Source organism: Dryobates pubescens, chromosome 5 (genome assembly GCF_014839835.1).
Source record: "Dryobates pubescens isolate bDryPub1 chromosome 5, bDryPub1.pri, whole genome shotgun sequence".
NCBI lineage: Eukaryota > Metazoa > Chordata > Aves > Piciformes > Picidae > Dryobates > Dryobates pubescens.
Genome location: NC_071616.1, coordinates 41,351,719 through 41,371,431, shown reverse-complemented (window position 1 = coordinate 41,371,431; position 19,713 = coordinate 41,351,719). Strand labels below are relative to the sequence as shown.

The window sequence follows — 19,713 nt, the reverse complement described above, 5'->3', positions numbered from 1 at the left end:
ATGGCATGAGATACAGTCTCACTGCAAAACTGGAAACTTACATGGAACACCACAGTTACAACCACTTATAGGAACATGTTCTAGCTTAAGGTAGTTTATACCTCCACATATGACTTCTACATAAAAATCTACGAGTCATAATGCAAGTGTTCTGTTTCTGATGATACACTTGCAGGGAAGTGACTCATTACAGGGTAGCTAAATATTGATCTGGAGTGTGGCCTTTTGCACCTCTTTATTGGGGGACTTGGTTGGGAAAAAATAGACAAAGATTGATAGTATTTGATATATGGGCAAATTTTAACTTTTTTTTTTTTCAGTTGGTTTGGTTATTTTATTTGTTTTCCAATTCAACACAATAAGTGATGTTTTGAAATAACAACAGAGTATCTTCCTGGCTCCTAAATCTGGAGATACCATCTCTGGAGATACTCAAGGTGAGACTCGACAGGGCTCGGGGCAACCTGATCTAGCTGAGGATGCCACTGCTTACTGCAGAGGGGGTTGGACTGGATGACCTTTGGAGGTCCCTTCCAATCCAGACCATCCTATGATTCTGTGAACCCACTGGAGAATCACTTCCTATACAGAAACACTGAAAACCAGTATGACTATAAGAATAGAATAGACCAGGTTGGAAGAGACCTTCAAGATCATCACGTCCAAAGCTTGCAAATGTTGCAGCGAATAAACCAGCCATTTTCAAACCAGCAATTTTCAATTGGTTCTTGTAAAAATAAAAAGTAGTATTTTTGCAGTGTTGTAGAAACATGTTCGTATATGTGGGCACTGCTGCTTGAAACTGAACAGTTGGTTGACATCCAGACAACTATTACAATTTTCCAAAAGCAAAGCAGCTTATAAGCATAATAAACAAATGGTCATTTTGCTAAAATTTAGATCTAATTTAGTAATTTGTAAAATGACACCTCCAAAACTGTGCAACACAAAATAATGTAGCCAACAGTAACATACAGGTACACCATTTAATATTTATTATATGCATTTTATATACATTATTTTTCAACAGCTGTACTTTTGCTATGTGGTACAATCTTAAAAATTTGCTGATTCATAGTTTGTAAAACAGAAACCTTACAAAACTCATCAAAACTTGCAAACTGATCAGAAAAGTTTTGTGGAAGACTAGAAAAAATACTTTATTGTATTAATCATGCATTACACAAACAAAAATCTTTAGTTACACCATAAACTGAAGCACATCTGAAAAGAAAAAATAAAAGCGGGGAGTAACTAGGCAAAACACAGCAGAGATTTATGAATCTTGGATCAACTACTTTTGTATTCTATTTGAAATGCAAATAAAAATAATTTTCCACTCCAAAAGTTCTGAAACAAGATTGGGTTTGCTTCGGGGTTTTTTTTGTTTGTTTTGGGAATCGAGTCCACTCCAGGTACTTAACCAGAAGAAAAAAGAAACTCCTTGGGTCTGCAACTTGAGAGTTATCAAGCGTTCCCGTTTCCCTCCTCTGTTTTAGGCTGGTCAAAGAGTGCCATAATAGATATACAGGGCCCTTTAACACACTACATAGAAGGATATAAAGACCAACAAAAAAGTGAAATAAATAACAATAGGCCATTAGCAAGATGGGTAATCCTTGATAAATAAACTCGTAAATACAGTAAGATGTACAAAATATCACATAGTGATAGGATGCCAAGATTAAAGTGTTTGGTTTTTTTTTTTTATTTTATTTTTTTTCTTTCTTTCTTTCTTTTTTTATATTTTTTTTCATTTTTTAAAGAGTTTATCTGGGGGGGGTTAACCCCTCTGTGTTTCCTCTGAACACTTTTTACAGTCCTTTATTTATAAAGACAGTTATGCGATGATGATGAATTAGCATCCTTCTGCAAGGACTTAGCTGAGCTGTATTAGGCAAAAGAAGGGAAGAGTGTGGTTACACGGCAGCGGGTCAGTGAGATCTCTGTGTTTTAGGGTTCTATAATGCAGAAAAACATTATCAATACAATCTTGAGCACTGTTGTGACAGGCTAAATATATAAAAAGACTTATAAAAACTAGAATTTTATCCAAACATTTTGTGCAACTAATGCTAAAATATTTTAAGTTAAATTTCCTTTTCTTTAAAGCAAAATAAAAGTTTAAAAGGGGAATCTGTGGCATTCAACTGATAAACAGAAGATTACTAAGAGATGAAAAGAAAGCTACTCTTGGAGCTCACTTCCCCCCACAAGAGCACCACATTCCTAACCCTAAGGCAGCACACAGAGTCCAAAATAAAAGTCTTTTGTAAGATCAGACTCCACGTTTGCTTAAAGACACCTAAAGAACAGACATACGCTCAGTTCATATCCAGTCAAGGCTACAAATACTGGTTTTCTTTATTTGTATTTCTCCCCACCCCCCGGTACAGTAATTACAGTTAAATGAATGAGCCTGACATTGTTCAAAATGTGGTGACTTCTCACCAACTTATACCTGCCCCACATAAGAGCCTTCACCAAGGCAGATCAGATGTAGTGTCTTATTGGTAACCTTATCATTTGATGGCAGTGACGCATTCCCTCTTTTTTGTCCAAACAGACCTGCTGTTATGACACAGGTTTGCTCTGCTGTGTCACACAAATACTTTGGCAAGGGCATCAGCTCCTGCACTGGCAATATATGCTTTTGATGGATGAAATGCTACATCATAAATTGATTCATCCAGCTTTTTCCTATGAGCTGTTATTTCTTGCACACATGTCTTGCTGTCCAAATTCCATAATCTAATGGAACAGTCATGGCCTGTTTAGGTTAAAAAGGGAGGAGGGGGGAATAAAAAAAAAAAGACAAAAAGGTTAAGATTTGCCAGACACTTAGATGCAAAATTTAAAAATCACAGAGAGTATGAAAAGCCCCTTACTTCCAGACATTAAATAGATTCCATTGGGATCTACGGCTAGACTTGTAACAGCATCCAAGTGAGCAACCATAGAATGGATCATTTTACCTAAAAGCAAAACAAACAGTGAGTTGCCTGGAAAGTGTTGATCCTTTCACAAATAACATTCCCATTAAATGCAATATGTAAGAACAAGCCTATTTAGATTCCAATATCTGAATTCCACAATTAGATTAGAAATCATTACATTTTAACTGCAGCCTCTTGTATAAGCATATGGATACATGACACAAACCTCTCAAAAAAGCACTCCTGCTGTAAGTATTCTCTTTATCCAGCTTCCATCTTTGCTGCAAAGTCAGTGAAGACCAATCCCAAGATTACTGGGTGAGAACCTCAATGTTTAGTCCTTTAAATACCCTAATACTGTCCTAATACAGTCTGACCATTGTTGATGGAGTTTTCTAAAAACAGACTTACTAAGTCCTACCAAATGTCCATCTATCTCTCACTGCTAGGAAAGAGGCTACTGGTCATACACCAGGGAAGACAAAAATCAGCCAACTGCAGATGATGCTTGCCCAGAATAGTCTCCAGCTTCTAATAGTGAACTGTTCAGTTATGTCGTAAACTAGAGGTTATCTCTGCATGCAAATACTCCTATTTCTTTTGACTAACCTGCACTCTTGGGCTCTCAATAACAGCTTTCAGCACCTCATGATGCTTTTTGAAAGGAGTTCCAAGATGTTTAACTGCATGTAAGAACTACTACCTCTTTTTGTTTTGAATCTGTCGCCTGTTGGGGGGTTATCAACAGAACCTTAGTTCATATACTGGAAAAGGGAGCAGGGATGTAAGGCCATAACCAACATGAAGAAAGTGCATCATCTTTTGTCCAGTTGTCTGTCTTCCTGTAGAGTTTCAGTTCATTTAGTTTGGAAGATTCTTCCTGAAGAAGCTAAAAGCTTCTAAATTTTTCTGATCACCTTCAGAACCATTCTCTGAAACATTTTAATCTGTCTCCCTTTTGAGATAAGGGAGACTGGAGTAACACAAAGTACACATGTAAACAGATCAAGAATTCATACAGAGATATTAACAATTGTTCTTTCCTTTCTCATTCCTTTTGCTGTTCTGACTGCTAAGCAATGAAGTGGCATTTTCATCCAGTCTCTGCTTGTAAGTTGTTTTACTTGGAGTACGAATAGTCAGGCTACTAATAATTATATTATGAAGTTCTTCCTTATATGCATAATTTCTCATTTGTCCACATGGAATTTAATTTGCCTGCTCTTAAGCCTATTAAGGTCATCATCTCTTCCTGGTCAACCTTCATCTTTAATATCCTGAATTAATGAATGTTATAAAATGTTAATATACTGTCCAGTGTCCAGAGGAGTTGCATGATGTAGAGATACTGCTGATTCCTCCAGGACAGGGTTATTTTTTTAGTTCTGAAAATGACCATTTACTTTTACCTTCTGTTTCCTGTCATTCATCCAATTATTTGTTCATGCAAGACTCTGGAATAGGTTCCTCCTGAGGCTGTGGATGCCCTTCTCCTGTGAGTGCTCAGGGCCAGACTGCATGAGGCCTTGACCAACTGAGTCTAGCTGAGGGATATCCCTGCTTGCGGTGGGGAGGTAGATGATCCGTAAGGTCCATTCCAATCTCAGAGATTCTATGACTCTTTGAATTTAAGGTTATTTCTTTCCCTAATAGGTACTAAGCAATGTTCTTCACTACTGAGAGTTGAAACAAATAACTGATACATGTTTAAAAGCATACAAATGAAGACAGGAAGAAAATGGCAGACAAGAGAACTAACTTAAGACCACCTTCATGTCCCTCAACTCTCTCCATCTCTTTTGAGACAGCATTTCCTGACTGCTAAAGTCACAATTGTAACGGATGAAACTATTTTATGGAAAAGGTACTTCAGAGGTTTAATCTTACAAACACCAAAAGTTCTCTTCTGTGTAGACATGCACCACTAGCAAGTTTTCTACAACTGGTTTCTCCCTACATCCATCCAGATCAGACATTTGCATACATGATAATTAGGTTCTCTTCATCCTTACCCGTTTTGTTGTCAAAAAATTTGATGTGTCTATCTTCATGTGCTGTAATAGTTACAGGAAGTGTGGGATGACTTACTACCTTGTTAATATGATTATTTGATTGTACACCTGAAAAGAAAAGGAAATATTCACTGCATTAAAGAAAGGGTTAAAGTTAAAATGAGAACATTTTAGCATTATGCTTCAGCTTACTGTGTTAACTAATGTTACATAAATGCCATTTCAGAAAAGAACCAAGTCATCTCCTGAAAAACTACAGAAAAATAAATAGCTTCTTCCTTTGCAGGATAGTGCTAAGCTAGGTGGATTGTAGCCAATGAAGTGTAAGGAACAAGTGGTACAAGCTGTACAAGTGGTTTCTACACAGCAAAGTTTCTTGAGAGACAGCAAACAAACCAAGCAAGTACTGCAGGGCAGCACTAACCAAGCAGAAACAAACGGACATCTCTAACATGTTTAGCATACAGCTCTTACACCTCCACATAAAAACCCCCAACATTTAGCTTGGGGAAATCCACTGTACCAAACCACTTTCAGATTCTGCTAAATTCACATATTTTACATTTGGTCTGTTCCAAGCATCCCTAAGCATCTAACCAACTTTCAAACTGCATGATGTTGGAGAGGATCAAAACTTTTGCATTTGCTTCCTCATATGAAAAAACAACTTTGATAAAGATACCTCATCCAAGACGGATATTCAGTACAAATGAGATTTACTTACCAGACTCTATTTGTGATGAAAGCATTGCCACTGACTGGGATGTTTCTAAATCATAGATGACTGTGCTGCCAGTGTTAAAAGATGCCACCATATGAGCAGGGTCACAACCTATAAAGTCAACTGATGTAGGTATTCCATGCTCTAAAAAGACAGAAAAGTGTCTTAGAATGAATGAGAGACTTAACATTCTTGATGATTTAAATAATTTGTTTTATACTTTAAAGAAGAAAGCCACTGTCTTCTTCAAAGCAATGCTACAGTACCAGGATTACTTTATTAAAAGATCTTTTCCCTTTAGGCCTGTTACCTACTTTTGATAAATGGAGGTAATGAGACTGGATGCATTATCAGCTGCCTCACAACAGATTTTCTAAACCACTGAACAAAACCTTACCTTTCTCTCCATTATAAGTGCAAATACAGGGCATTTTTTCTGGTGGGTTCCATAATCTAATAGTGCCATCTGCTGAACAAGATAGTAAGTGATTCTTTACACCACTGTAAGCAAGACCCCAGACTGCATCTGTGTGACCAAGTAGTGTGCCAGCTAGAACGTTTGGCTCTGGGAAGAAAACAGAAGTTGAGAAATAAAACTTTTTCAGTTTAAAACTGTTAAGTAAGTGATACAGGGGCATGCTCTAAACCTCTCACGCACTCTAAAAACTCCAACAAGATTTTTTTCTCTTGTGGAACTAGGTAAACATTCTTGTTTTCTTCTCCCTGATACCTCAGAGTTGTGTTTTATAGAGAAATTTTTGATCTATTCTCTAGCAAGCTTTGAGTAGAGAAGTGAGAGCAAAAGATAAACAGAAAGGAATAAAGCCTGATAAATCACCAAAGTTCAATTTTGCAGAAAATTAAAAGCAACTTGTTATTGCAACCCCAAACCCTATTAACAAGCACTAAGCAGGAGAAACATCCTATTGGATCCCTTTCTTTTGAAGATAGCTTTGTCACTTGAGTAGAGACACTTCTATCAATATAAACATTATATCCACAACCCTGCCTGCATTTATTTTAGTAGACTAAATTTTCAGCTGAGGCACAATGTGAGCTATGCACTGGTTTTATGGCACAGGGTCTAGCAGTCTCCTGAAATAAGTGCAGGACAGCACTACTTCCCCTCTTTCTCCATCTCACTGCCACAAATTATGCAGCCTGACTGTTGTATTAGGTCACTCCTTACATTGACACAATTTCAGGGACATCAGCGATGGGAGCAAATCAGAAACATGGGACATGGAATTTGAGTACATTAAGATATCTGAAATTTTGGTTCAAAGTAGAAAGCATGTTTCTAAAAAGTTCAGGGTTACAATTACTTTTTTCTTTACTGTTTACACCTCAGGAATTGCCAGACTTCCTATTACAGTTCTGTACAAAGTATGCCACCAATGCAAGTGGGAATAAGTAATTAATGTTTACCCCATATGGGAAGTTGAAAACAGACAATTTAGTTGATCAAGAGCAGTTACACTTCACAAAAAATAGATAAGCATCAGAAAATTTTGAGGACTATGGTCATAAGCTCTTTCTCTTTTAAGATGCTTACCATAGGTATCATATGGATCCACGTTAGGGCTAGGCATGTTCCACCACTGGATGGTTGCATCAATACCACCACTGAAACACTGTTCTCCATTGGAACTAATTGCCAATGACAACACAGGTCCACTGTTGGGAGACAGAGAAAAAAGAAAGCTTATGAACAATGCCTAAAGGGCAGAAGTGAAAAATCTGGCCATCTCCTTTAAAAAACAATTAGATTCAATTAAGCCATTAGGAAAACAACCCTCTTAAAACCTGGAATTCTCAATGAGTAACAACCACCTCTATTAAAATACTCATAACTCTAACTCTACCAATTCAAGCAATTCCAAGACCATCACCTTATTTCTCAGAACCAAGAGCAACTGCATCTACAAATAGTGAGTTGAGCAAAATGATCCTAGAAAGAGTACTTTCTGGCAAATATTAGACCTACTGGTTTAACCTCTTCCATCACTTTACTCTATCAGGCAAAAATAAGCTGTAGCTCAAAGAGGCAGCTCTACTCCTTTGGACACACTACTAAGTTAGGCCTAACTGCATCATAAAACCCTATCCCCAAAATTAGATGCATGGCTCATTTGATGGGCCAAGGTCAGGGCGTAATGAGTTTATCATTGGCCTGAATGCAGCTGAGCAAACTAGAATCACATGTTTGAAGATGGTGAAATGGAACATCACTGGTTGAATCCACCTATGAATTTGGCAAAGTGAAGGAGGAAGCTGGGCTGAAAGGGAGTGTTAACTTGAAGCTTGCCTGAGGAGAAAAAAAATACTAAAAATGACTTTGTTACCAGTCTCACACTTACATGTGGGCCCTAAATGTGTAGATGGGTTCTACGTCTAAAGAGGCACTCCTGAAAGAGAAAGGCAGAGTTATCAGATGAAATGAGAACTCTACAGAAAACACTGAAGAGTTTAATCGATTTCCAAGGTGTTTACAAGGTGATGCTTTATAAAAACCCATATACTTGCTTTTTGGCAGGAACCGTTTTCTGTAAGTTCCAGAGTTTTAGAGTATGGTCCTCAGAGGCTGTAACCAGCACAGGCTCTACAGGATGAAAAGCTAATGCCCGCACTCCGTCAAAGTGACTGCGTAGCGTGTACTTAGGGTTCCATGTCTTTCGGAAGGCATCTTTGTTAGCTGGCAGCTTAAAAAAAGGCAAAGAAAAGGATTCACTTACTCTCAGGTTTAAAAATATGTAATTTTTACATATATATACACATATAGATAAATCTCCCTGCATTATTGGAAAAACACCCTTTTTTTTGGATACAGTTAATACTCATTCAATCTTCAGTTTGCTTTTCTCTATTGATCTATCTATATGGATCTCTAACTCCCTCTCTGGCATGCAAAGCAGCCTGCAAATTTTTCTGTTGCTGTACTTTCTTTTGTTCCAGACTGGAATGGAGTAAATACAAAGCAGAGAGCCAAGAAGTCTCCATTTTCAAGAACTGCTTTTAATCCTTTTGTGCAATACTTTAATTCTTCCCCAAAGAAAGATAAAGGTTTCACTGCTTATCATCTTGTCTGCAGCCAAAGAGATTACAGCTGCCAAAAGCTCATTTATCACCTAAACACACACAAAAAATGAGCTTCAGGTACCTAGTGAGTGATTGTCATCAGATGAGTAACCTGACGAAGAATGAGAGGAAACAAGCAATTACTTCTCCTTGTGAAGGTATGTACACAGGAATAGGTGTTTCAATACACATTTGTCATGACTTTAAACATAAGATTATAAATGAGATCTTCAGTGTGTTTTAAGTATATTTGTGAGACAATAACTTGGTTGCTACGTGAAGCAGTTAGGAACTTCACCTTTATACATTGTGGCCACCTAATTCAGTCTCTTAAACCTACAGACATGTTAGGCTAAAATACAAAAGTTACAGCTGCTTAATATTAATTATAGGTAATTCAAAAGAGCTACCAGAAAAATCCCAGAATCTTCCAGTGACTGCAAGAAACTAATTGAGTCTTTTGAATGCAATTTAGATTATGCAGAGAGCAAATTCTTCAGGCTACATCCCATTTGTCCTAAGCCTCCATCATAAGGAGAAGTATGTATGCAGCTACTTGTTTTCCCCACAAGGAATTATAAAGGGAGTTTAGAGAACTGATTTAGATGACCAGAAAACTGAGTTAGATGACCAAAATTAGAAAACTTAGTACCTTACAGCTGTCTGGACTGAAAATAACCTAACATATACTGTACTAAGTATTTCTGGACCAAATGTATATCCTGGACTGAGCTACCACTTCTCACTCCAAGTAAATTTGATTCTATCTGATCAAAACAAATAGAAAAGCTCAGGCAATAAAACTTAATGTTCTGAATTACAGAAGTGCATACATTTGCTTTCCCTTTATATTAATAGAAATTTCTAGCCTAAGTGCAAACTATGCCAAATTCAAACCAAGCAACAGAAACTTGCACACTTAATCTGGATTTTTTTTTTTTAATGCCATTCAACAAATATATTTCATAAGAAAGTTTATTATCAGATGTTCAAGAGGGGATTGGACGTGGTACTTGGTGCCATGGTCTAATCATGGGGTCTGTGGTGACAGGTTGGACTCAATGATCTTTGAGGTCTTTTCCAACCTTAGTGATACTGTGATACTCCCAGTCTTCCTACTTCAGAGTATACTGAATACTGCAGGATTTTTGTTGACATTTAAATTCTTTAGCACTACACTGTATATTATATTCAATCTTCATTTAAGAAAACTACCCCCAAGCTAAAAAACAAAACCAATACAGCAGGGAAGGAAGCTTTTCCTTGTCCCTGCTTTCATCAGAATCTTTACAACATAGTAAGGAGATGTGCATTTCCCTGTCTCAATCAACTACTCTCCTACAGCAAACTAAGGAAGTAGAAAGCAATATTTATTAACTGTAGACAGTGTCTTTTAATATATTATTTTTTTCTTGATAATGTTGTGACTGGTTAGAGATTTCCAAATTTAGATGCTGTAATAAATGAAGACTTTCCAATGGGTGCACATTTGATTTGATAACATTATATTCCTCTTCCAGCATACAATGTAGTAAATATAACGAACTAAGGGTTGAGAGAGACGTGACTTGAGATGACTGTACTGTATTACAGATGACTAGCATCATGTAGAGCTTGTGCACTAAAGCCTTCACATATGGAAACACTGTCAGCTAGAGTCAAAATTCTTAATTTACAGCTTAATCCCCATCCTGCTCACATAACCTCTTCTCTTTAACATGCAAGACTCATCAAGGAGAAATGCATGAAAGCTAAAGGAACCCCACTGTGGGTGATTATTCATGCACTACAACGGCTCACACAAGGCATTTGAAGAGCATGGACCTATTTGAAACAAAATGTAAGAAGTTACATTAAGGGTTTGGGATGGTTTTGTTGTTTTACTTAAAACATTAACTTAGCTTAACATTATCTGCTTATCTGGAAATGTACTGGAAAAGGACATGCCTTCAGAGGGACATGAGGATAAATGTAGGAGAAGGGTTGTTTTCAGATAGCTTTGGAAGGCTATGGAGATTTGCCTTTGCAGTTAGGATATCCTACATGTACTTCATTACAGGTACACAGTAAGAGATGATCTTACTGCACTACAGATCCATAACTGCATGGAAGCACCTTCATAAATTAAGAACTATCAACTGATTTTTTAACCTGAAAATACCCTGTGATGAAGCACTAACAGCATGTGCATTTCACCGCGTAAAACATACCCCCGAATTATTCAACCCCATCATTCTCAGGGAAATTTGCTACTAGGTGCAAAGAGCTGAAATTGGACTGACACAAAGTTATCTGATTTCCCAGAAGCATTATGCAACTTGAACTGAAACAGACAACCTGGAAATTAATCTTTACTGTGAACAGGACAATAGATTATACAAATTTAGGAAGTACTCCAAATATTTTAATAAGTTCTATTACTGGACTGTATTATAGAATCATAGACTTGGTCAGGGTTGGAAGGGACCACAAAGATCATCTAGTTCCAACCCCCCTGCCATGGGCGGGGACACCCCACACTAGATCAGGCTGGCCAGAGCCTCATCCAGCCTGGGCTTAAACACCTCCAGGGACAGCGCCCCAACCACCTCCCTGGACAACCCATTCCAGGGCTTCACCACTCTAATGGGGAAGAACTTCCTCCTCACATCCAGCCTGAATCTCCCCACCTCCAGCTTCATTACATGCCCCCCAGTCCTATCACTACCTGATATTAATGAAAGAAGAATGGGTAACCAATATTTTTATTTGTTATTCAGGAATTAGAACTATGAAACATCACACCCTGCAGTAAGAGAGAAATGTAAGCATTAGCTCTTACTTCACTACAGCAATCAATGACCCAACAGTTATTAAATACTGAAAGACAACTATAACTAAAAGTGTACAGTCACACACCAATATTTTCTGGCCCTGTAAGAAGCTATAAAAAAAAAGTTTATTCCTTCACTTTGTGGATTCTGAGATTTAAATAAAATCCCTAGTAATGGCTTCCAGCACAAACACCATGTATGCAACTGAAGAGCTTATGGAAACAGTTACCTTACCAACAACAGTAATAAAAAACCCCCAACCAACAAACCACCACCCAAAATCACTTTAAATACTCTATGTAAGACTTACCTGACACTTTCCTAACCAGTCTTCAAACAATGCAAACCTCCAGTTACACTACTATTAGCTTAATGGATATGGTCAAAGAAATGTCATAATACCCTGGATCATAATATAAATACACTCTAAAAGCTTACATCTGAAATATATTACTACCTGTTGTCTGTGCTGTTAGCACTACCAAAACACAAAGAGGATAGCAAAGTTAGTATCAATATTTTTGTTTCATATCATGTCTTCTCACATCAGCTAACTGACTTTTGTCACAGCACACTTCCCCAGTGACAAAATCTGAAATAAATTATTTAAGTAGAAATCAAAAGAAGTCATCTCACTTAACTTTGGTTACCCAGATTACTTAGCCCATTCACAAGGTGCTCCCTCCTTGTCCCAAGTAATAGCTTTTGATAATGAAATCTCTGTTCTCTGCATTTGTAATGTTCAGGGTGGGGAAGAGGGGACCCAACTATTATTGATTAAACTCTATAAAGAATTTTGAAATAAAATTGCACTTACATCATAACTATAGTCTGCATCATTTGTTACTGTCAAGTCTGCAAGGTCTCCAAGGCCCAGTACACTTAACAACACATCATCAGAACCCATAATAAATGACTTGCCTCCTCCAGGTGGAAACGTTATTGGCTCAGCTACAAAGAACAAAATGGAATAATTCAAACTGATGAAAAACTGCATTAGCTACCACTTAAAAAGGAAAGCAGAGTTTAAAACTGAACTTGTAGGTACTACATATTGCCCCAACTAAAAGAGAAAGAAAAAACACAAGAGAGCATGAAGACAGGCACACATGTGCAAACACACACATATAAATACACAATTCTTACAGCATGCTTTGTCATTTCAAGGTATAGTCAATACACTAACAAGTGACTTGAATCACATTGTTTTACACTGCAACATCAAGTGTACATCCCAAGTCTTCAAACTCTCAGCTAAGCATTTCATTCATTACACCATGGTAAATGCCTTCTATACATCTGCAAATATATCTCTGTGCTTTATACTAGACTAGTATCTGTACTTGCAGGTGTAGGTTTTCTCTCTCAGGCCAAAGACCTCCTAAAAGACATCGGTTTCACCTTTTCCCCCCAAATTATAAAAAAACCCATACCCCCACACTGTTATTCATGAATTCTCTCTTACTTTCTCAACATGATTTTGGATTCTAATTTAAACCACCCAGCTGACAGCACTTGATTAGCTGTGCCTTCCTCAAATTAAATTCTAACATTTCTGTTCAAACATTCACCCATATGCTTAACACTCTTCAACAATTCTGTGTGTCTCCTTCTAGCCACAAATACCAATTTAGCAGTAAGGAACAGGAATAAAGGCTTAAACTTTGTAACACTTCAGCATATTTTAGAGGCTGCTTTTACTATCAGTATTCCTCTCGGTGCAAAAATTGGGACATTTGTTAGGTGGAGTATTTATATTCTAGTGTGTGAACTTCAGCTAAGTGCAAGCATCTGCAAACTATGTTAAATAGTATTTGACATCTTCAAAAATTAAACTTCCTTGACTTTTGGATTTCACTGATTTGGCAGAGAGGGTTATGGTCTCACTTGAACACCACCCCTTGTTTCCAAGCCTCTCAGAAAAACCTCAAAAGGCAGAGAAAAGTAGGTTTCCAGATCTGAAAAACACCCATATCCTGGTTTTTGTTTGACAAAAATAGTTTCAAAGAGGACTAACAATCAGCACATTCCTGTTTTGAACATGCAACTTCATTATCCTGTATTGCCACTATCTGAATGATTCACCTAGTTATGCTCCAGTTCAGCTGAAGGAAAGTCACTAAGACTAGGTGTGAAGTTATAGGCATTGGCCATCACTGCTGTGCCTCTGCAAAGAGGAGACAGCCCAGTGAAATCAAAACCATCTCAAAACCAAACCAACTTCTAATGCTTGACATGTACTGTGCTATTAAAAAATAGTAACCTTATTACCTACCACAGGCAACACAACTCATGTGAGATTCTAAGATCATCTAAGAGAATATAGAAACTGCTATTCCTACACTTGCATTAAAAGAGGGAATAATATTGTAACTATGCACAATCACCACTTTTTAAAACTTTCACATTCCATACAAAGGTCTTAACCCCTTAGAATACAACGCTGAAGAGCCCCAAATAACTTGCCATACCCTTACACTTAGTCTTTTCAATTCTATTCATGTTTTACTAAAACTCTTGATGTGACAGTATTCCAAACCATTCTTATTTCAGAAAACACCCAAATTTTTTTTATATTCCTATCTATTTTTCCCTTACTACTGGTCTTTGGATTTTGATCCTCTTTTTTGGGTGTGCACACGTGTGTGTGAGAGAGAGAGAGAGGCTAGCCAGTTATCCATGTTTATTAAGTGAGATCCGCGTTTTAAAGGATTGATTTCTTAGTGAAAGTGTCTGAGCTAAATATAGAGACCTATAAACAATCCTTGAGGTCCCTTCCAATCTAGGATACAATTATATGATTAAACAAAACAAAGACAAAGTAACATCGCGAACATTCTCTGTCCAAGCCCAAATTGTGAAATCCACAAATGAATAGCAATTAGTCCTCAATTACTTCAAAGACCAAAGTGTTCCTGCTTCTCTTCTGACAGAAAAAGAATAGGAAGAAAAAAATTATAAAGGCTACAAAAGAAAGAGAAGAAATTTTCAGGCTTTGTTGTTATTTTTTGGTTGGTATTATGTTTATTTCCTTTTATTTCTGACTTTCACAGGAAGATTCCAATACTTGTATTTGGAACTTCCAGACCTGACTTGCCTCTGTTATCCTGACATAGTCCCAGCCTCCCAAATACAAGTATCCATTTACAGGCCAAACTTCCCAAGACATTAGAGCTGAGTTGCTGATCACTGAGTGATGGAAGCAATATGCTAGTTTTAACTTGAGGACACTTCCCATCCATGTTGTGATGCTGTAACTCCCCTTTGATCCTTAGGGCTGGCCCACAAGGCTTAAAGTAAGCCCCTGAACTTGTCATACCAACTCTCTGAAATTTTTGTCATCTGTCCTTAACATATCAACTTTCACATGCTTTACACTAAAAATGAAGCACTACCACAGAAAACCACAACCACATTCAGAGTCTATACTAGAAATTTGTAAACCTATTCACACAAGAGGTATTCAAAGCTTCAAAATTAATGCTGAAATTTAGATGCGTATTTCTCCAGACTAAAACGGCCAGTATGTATAATATATTGTATAACTATTTCAATCTGCACACTATTGTAAAGTAAGATGTAGTCAAAGAAGTTAAAAAAAATATATATATATTGTAAGCTGTTTTAAAAAAGGCAGAAAAGGAAGACAATGAGAAGTGCATGTTATAGCCACTACAAACCAAGACTCTCACATCCCCGCATACTGAAAACAATGCAGCAATAAATATGCAAAAAAAAAAGTTCAATAACTACTGAATGCTTTTCATCTTAAAAAACCCCCACAAAGTATTTTTCTAACAGCACATCATTATCCTCATAGCACAATAGATAACTGTTTGAATGAGTTTGCAATCAGTGGAGTAAAAAGGTTCAGTGATAGTACAAGTCCCTTGTAGCTGAACCTAGGTGAAAGAAAACGCAGTAATTAAATAGTTGCTTGGCCAATCCTAACCAGCACTTCTTACCCTCGAGTTCTTGACATCATACATACTTAAATCAGAATCAAGCTGTAATATTTACACAGCCTGAAACTGCTTTAATCTGTAATCAGGTATGTATGTTCACATGTGCTGCTGTTATCTAGTGTACAACAAAGCCACCTTAATCTTGCTTTCTCGAATGTTAATACTGGTACATCAGAAGCAGCAGTCAATGCCGAAGCGAGTTGCTGTGACTTTTGGGTTTTCATCAGCCTGTGGATTGGCACTCTTCCAATCCACAGATATTAAGGAATTAAAAAAAATGACCTGTGAAAATAATTTTTGGGTACAATACAGTGGATAGAGCATTATGCTGCAGGTGATTCCAGTTCTGGAAGTCATGCAATACAAGGAAATGGAAACCTCAACTTCTCACAGCCGAAACTACGAAGTATGATTACAGCCTAGCAATTTTCTTATCACATGTAACAAGGAACTTCAGAGTCAAAAAACCTCAAAACAAAACAAATCAAAACACACACCTGTAGAGGTGTAGAAGATATACTTCTAGCCAATTAGACTACAGTTTACTTTCTACCCAGAATGCTTTCCTCCCTCTCTCATAACTGTAACACTTCAGAGTGTAGCTTCAACCTTACATACGGTCACAAGAACATTACGGCTTGGTAATGTTTGACAGTATGGCCTAGAGTGTCTCAGCAAGAAACCCTGAAGTTGTCTACAAAAAACTTAGCTTTTAAAACACAGCTGAATAAATAATTGAGCAAACCCTGCATTTTATGATAGTGAAGTATTTGGCCTTGTTAAAAGACAGACCTAGAATGAATTCAAAGACAACACTTGAATATTAAGTAAACAAGCTGAAGTTCTGCAGAAACCACAATTGGCAGGTATGATGGCAGTGATATTCATATTACTACTCTTAAGTGTAGCCAAAACTATGCTGATAAGCTGAAAAGATGTGATCACATTAAATTACATGAAAATACTGCCCTGAAGCCAGTTTATTTGAAAATAGTGTGGAGAATCTTTATTTCAAGTGCAGCACAGGGCTTGCGCTACAGGAGTTGGGCAATAAAAGTTGGTCTCTCTCAAATTCAAATTTAGGAACTATTTCTTGAGAAAGATTGTTTTGCCCAAAGCTATTTTGGATGGAAAAGTCTGTTAAAAAGACAACAGCTCTATGGCCTGTCATTAACAAAGAACATCTGTGTTCCTTTGTACAAAATGCATGGCCTAATAAGCCTAAGACAGACTGTGGGAACTCTAACTGCAGGGTCATATGCCCTCAATACCTTAGCAAGGCTAAACACAACCTAAATGTACTCCCATAAGTTTCAGCATGGGGAACTTCACTAGCAAGTTCCTCAATTGCACTCCACAGGTGAATTTGTTATGTGATACATCTTTAAGTCCTGAATAAAAACAAAGATTAGAAGGAAGGCAGTAAAGAGAAGATAGGAAGACAAACACTTTGTACAATAATAATTTGGAACAACAGAAAAATCTCCCTGTGACAATGTCTGTTTTCTGCTTGTCTGGTGACAGGCGTTTGTTGGGGCAGGGGTGAAGAAAGAACAGGAGAACCAACAGGTTATATAGGTCATCAATAATGCAAACTCTACGCTTTTGCTATAGCCGATACAATACCAGAGCGCAAACATGGATTCAGCTGAGTATCTTGCACAAGTATGTTTCTGAGGACATTTGCACAATGTTATTCCAGTCTCACACTTAATACAAGTAAATTCCTTTTAAACAACAATCTTTAATCTAAATACAACATTTTGAACTATTCAGATAATAGCTGGCCACTAAAGTTCATTGCCTAAAACTCTGAAACTCTATAAAGAAATAGTGTCTTTGTACACTTGTCTACATAGACCAAGAGAATTTTAAGAGAACAATACATTTGAGGAAGAGACAAATTAGTCCCCAAATTTAAATAATCACTTTTATATTTCACTTTAAAATGCAAGCTCTGTATTAAATATTAATACTCACCTGTTTTTCACCTCAATCAATAACACCCTACTTGTAAAAGGTTTTGCTAACAGGGGGGTCTGCAAAGAGGTATTTAATAGTGAAGAGTTTAAGAATGCACTGCTGCACATAAAGTTGTTTAAAAATATTTATGAAATGATGGTGAGTTACAATAGGCCACAAACTCAAACCATATTCTTACAAAACCATTGGGGAAGAACGGCAAATAAAATAATCATGTGGCAATATGCAATTGCATTAAGCTTTATAAAAGGGACAGTGAACTACAGCATGTGCTTTCTAAAAAGAAATCTCCTGAAATACAGTAAGTAGCTGAATTTTTTGTACCTTCCTCTGCTCTTGCACCTTCATGATCAGTCATTCTAGAAGAGGGTGACCTAGATTGATTAATGACTCCTGAAGGGATGTGGGGTATCTCATCATCGCCCAGATCAGCTATCATGTCGTGGAGTTTTGTCCTGTTGACTCCTGTAAATTAATGTCAGCAGCAAAGATTCATTTGATTGCTACCGCTTGACTTGACTGAAGTCTACAAAGCCATTAAACTAATTAAACAAGAATAATTACTGATGGGATCTCCTTAAAATAAATACAAAGCTTTGCTTTTGTCTTTGCATGTTAATATCTTTTGGAAACCAATAAGGAATCAATACATCAAATCTGAGAACTACATGCAAACAGTTTTAATTCACTATACAAAAGAAAAACTCCTTTGTGCTCTGTAGATGTATTCTACAATTTCCTGTAGGAGAGAGAAAAAAAATCATCTTACAGCCCTACTGAGAATTCAAGCCAAACATTAAAAGAAGATTAGCTACTAAACAAAATACAAATCCAACATTTGTTAATAGTATTACACAGCTTTAACTATACTAAACAATTTAACACTGAAAAACAGAGTGCAAATGAAAAATAAGCTTAAAATGAGGGGGGAAAGTACAGACAACTCATAATGGGGGTGCAACAAACAATTAACTTTCCCTGCTTTTGAATGGTGTTTAGATCATATTAAATACAAGAACAAGATTGCCTCTACCACTGTATGAATGCGCATATATATATATTACTCTTTTTACACAAACAGGCCTCTAGAAACAATGCATACTGATTTAGAAGTGTATTAAACCCATGATGTAGACACTAACAAACAAGAACAGCATATTACAATTTAATTTTTAAAAACTGAATTGATTCCTGGTTCTACCTTGCAGCTTGCACATCAAAAAGCTAGAAGCTTCAATCATAAAGTGAAATTTCAGTGACAGAATCCCTTCAGAGACTTTCAACTGCTGAGAGTCTGTCCTGGGACTGCAGGCAATTATATTGTAGAACATTCAAAATAAAACCCCCACCACCCTGCTACCAAAATGTCTTATCTCAAGCCTGCTAGTATGTGTTTAATATTTTTTTTAAAAGGCATACTAGAATCTACTACAAAATGACATCTCAAAATTGTTTAAAGTCAGCATTAGGAAACAATTTATCCTCTGAGATGACATGTATCAATTTTAGTCAAAAGGGCATCAAAACAAACCCCAAGCCTTTGTTTTCAAAGCCAAAAGGTAAACGCTATAACTACACAACTTACCAAAAGCAGAACTGCCCTTTTCAACAAACACTGAAACATGCTTTCCAACAACATCTGATCATTTCAAATTTTAAGTCTTACTGACAAGAAATGATTACAATATATGCGTTCAAAAGCAAGTATCCATCAGTAATTGAATTCTCTGGAGATCAAGGAGAACTCTCTGGAGAGAGGGGTTAACGATGAAAAATATTTATGGTAGTAGAATGCTAGTTGAAGCATACCACACATACCCCAAGAGGGATGCTGTGTAACTCTTTTCATTAATACTTGCAAAACTTTTTCATTTTGCCAAATAATATAGAGCTCCCTACATTTTTCCGTGTGTTTTTGGGTTTGTGGTGGTTTGGGTTTTTTTCCCCCCTTTCATTTATTGAGCACTTAGTATTCCAATTAAATCTACAAAGGCTGCTACCCAGAACTTGACCGATAATAAAAACGGCTTCCAAGAGCTTCCTTTATTTAACAGATTTCTTGAGTGGTTGAGTTTAATGCCACTCTCATGTGGAAGTATGTCTAACAAATTGTGAACTCAGCTGAAGAAGTAAGTGTACAATAACAATGAGAAATGTCTCTCTTGCACGAATGCTTTCTTTCTCACAGCCACTATGCTGACAGGA

At 36.9% G+C, this 19,713-nt stretch overlaps 1 protein-coding gene across 4 annotated transcripts in view; it reads right to left on the bottom strand.

The window, feature by feature from the left end:
* Positions 1-1,761: 1,761 nt before the first annotated feature.
* STRN3 (striatin 3) overlaps positions 1,762-19,713 on the bottom strand; it is a 58,740-nt gene continuing 40,788 nt past the window's right edge. For 2 of the 4 annotated variants that reach the window (XM_054162098.1, XM_054162099.1), the window contains 10 exons: positions 17,833-17,973; positions 12,378-12,511; positions 8,196-8,371; positions 8,030-8,077; positions 7,225-7,346; positions 6,067-6,234; positions 5,673-5,813; positions 4,949-5,056; positions 2,889-2,975; positions 1,762-2,770 (listed from right to left, as the gene is read on the bottom strand). In XM_054162098.1, the coding sequence (XP_054018073.1) occupies positions 2,601-2,770; positions 2,889-2,975; positions 4,949-5,056; positions 5,673-5,813; positions 6,067-6,234; positions 7,225-7,346; positions 8,030-8,077; positions 8,196-8,371; positions 12,378-12,511; positions 17,833-17,973 (1,295 nt within the window). In that variant the 3' untranslated portion in view covers positions 1,762-2,600. The remainder of the gene's footprint in view (positions 2,771-2,888; positions 2,976-4,948; positions 5,057-5,672; positions 5,814-6,066; positions 6,235-7,224; positions 7,347-8,029; positions 8,078-8,195; positions 8,372-12,377; positions 12,512-17,832; positions 17,974-19,713) is intronic. The other 2 variants (XM_054162100.1, XM_054162101.1) reach the window with 1 other exon arrangement.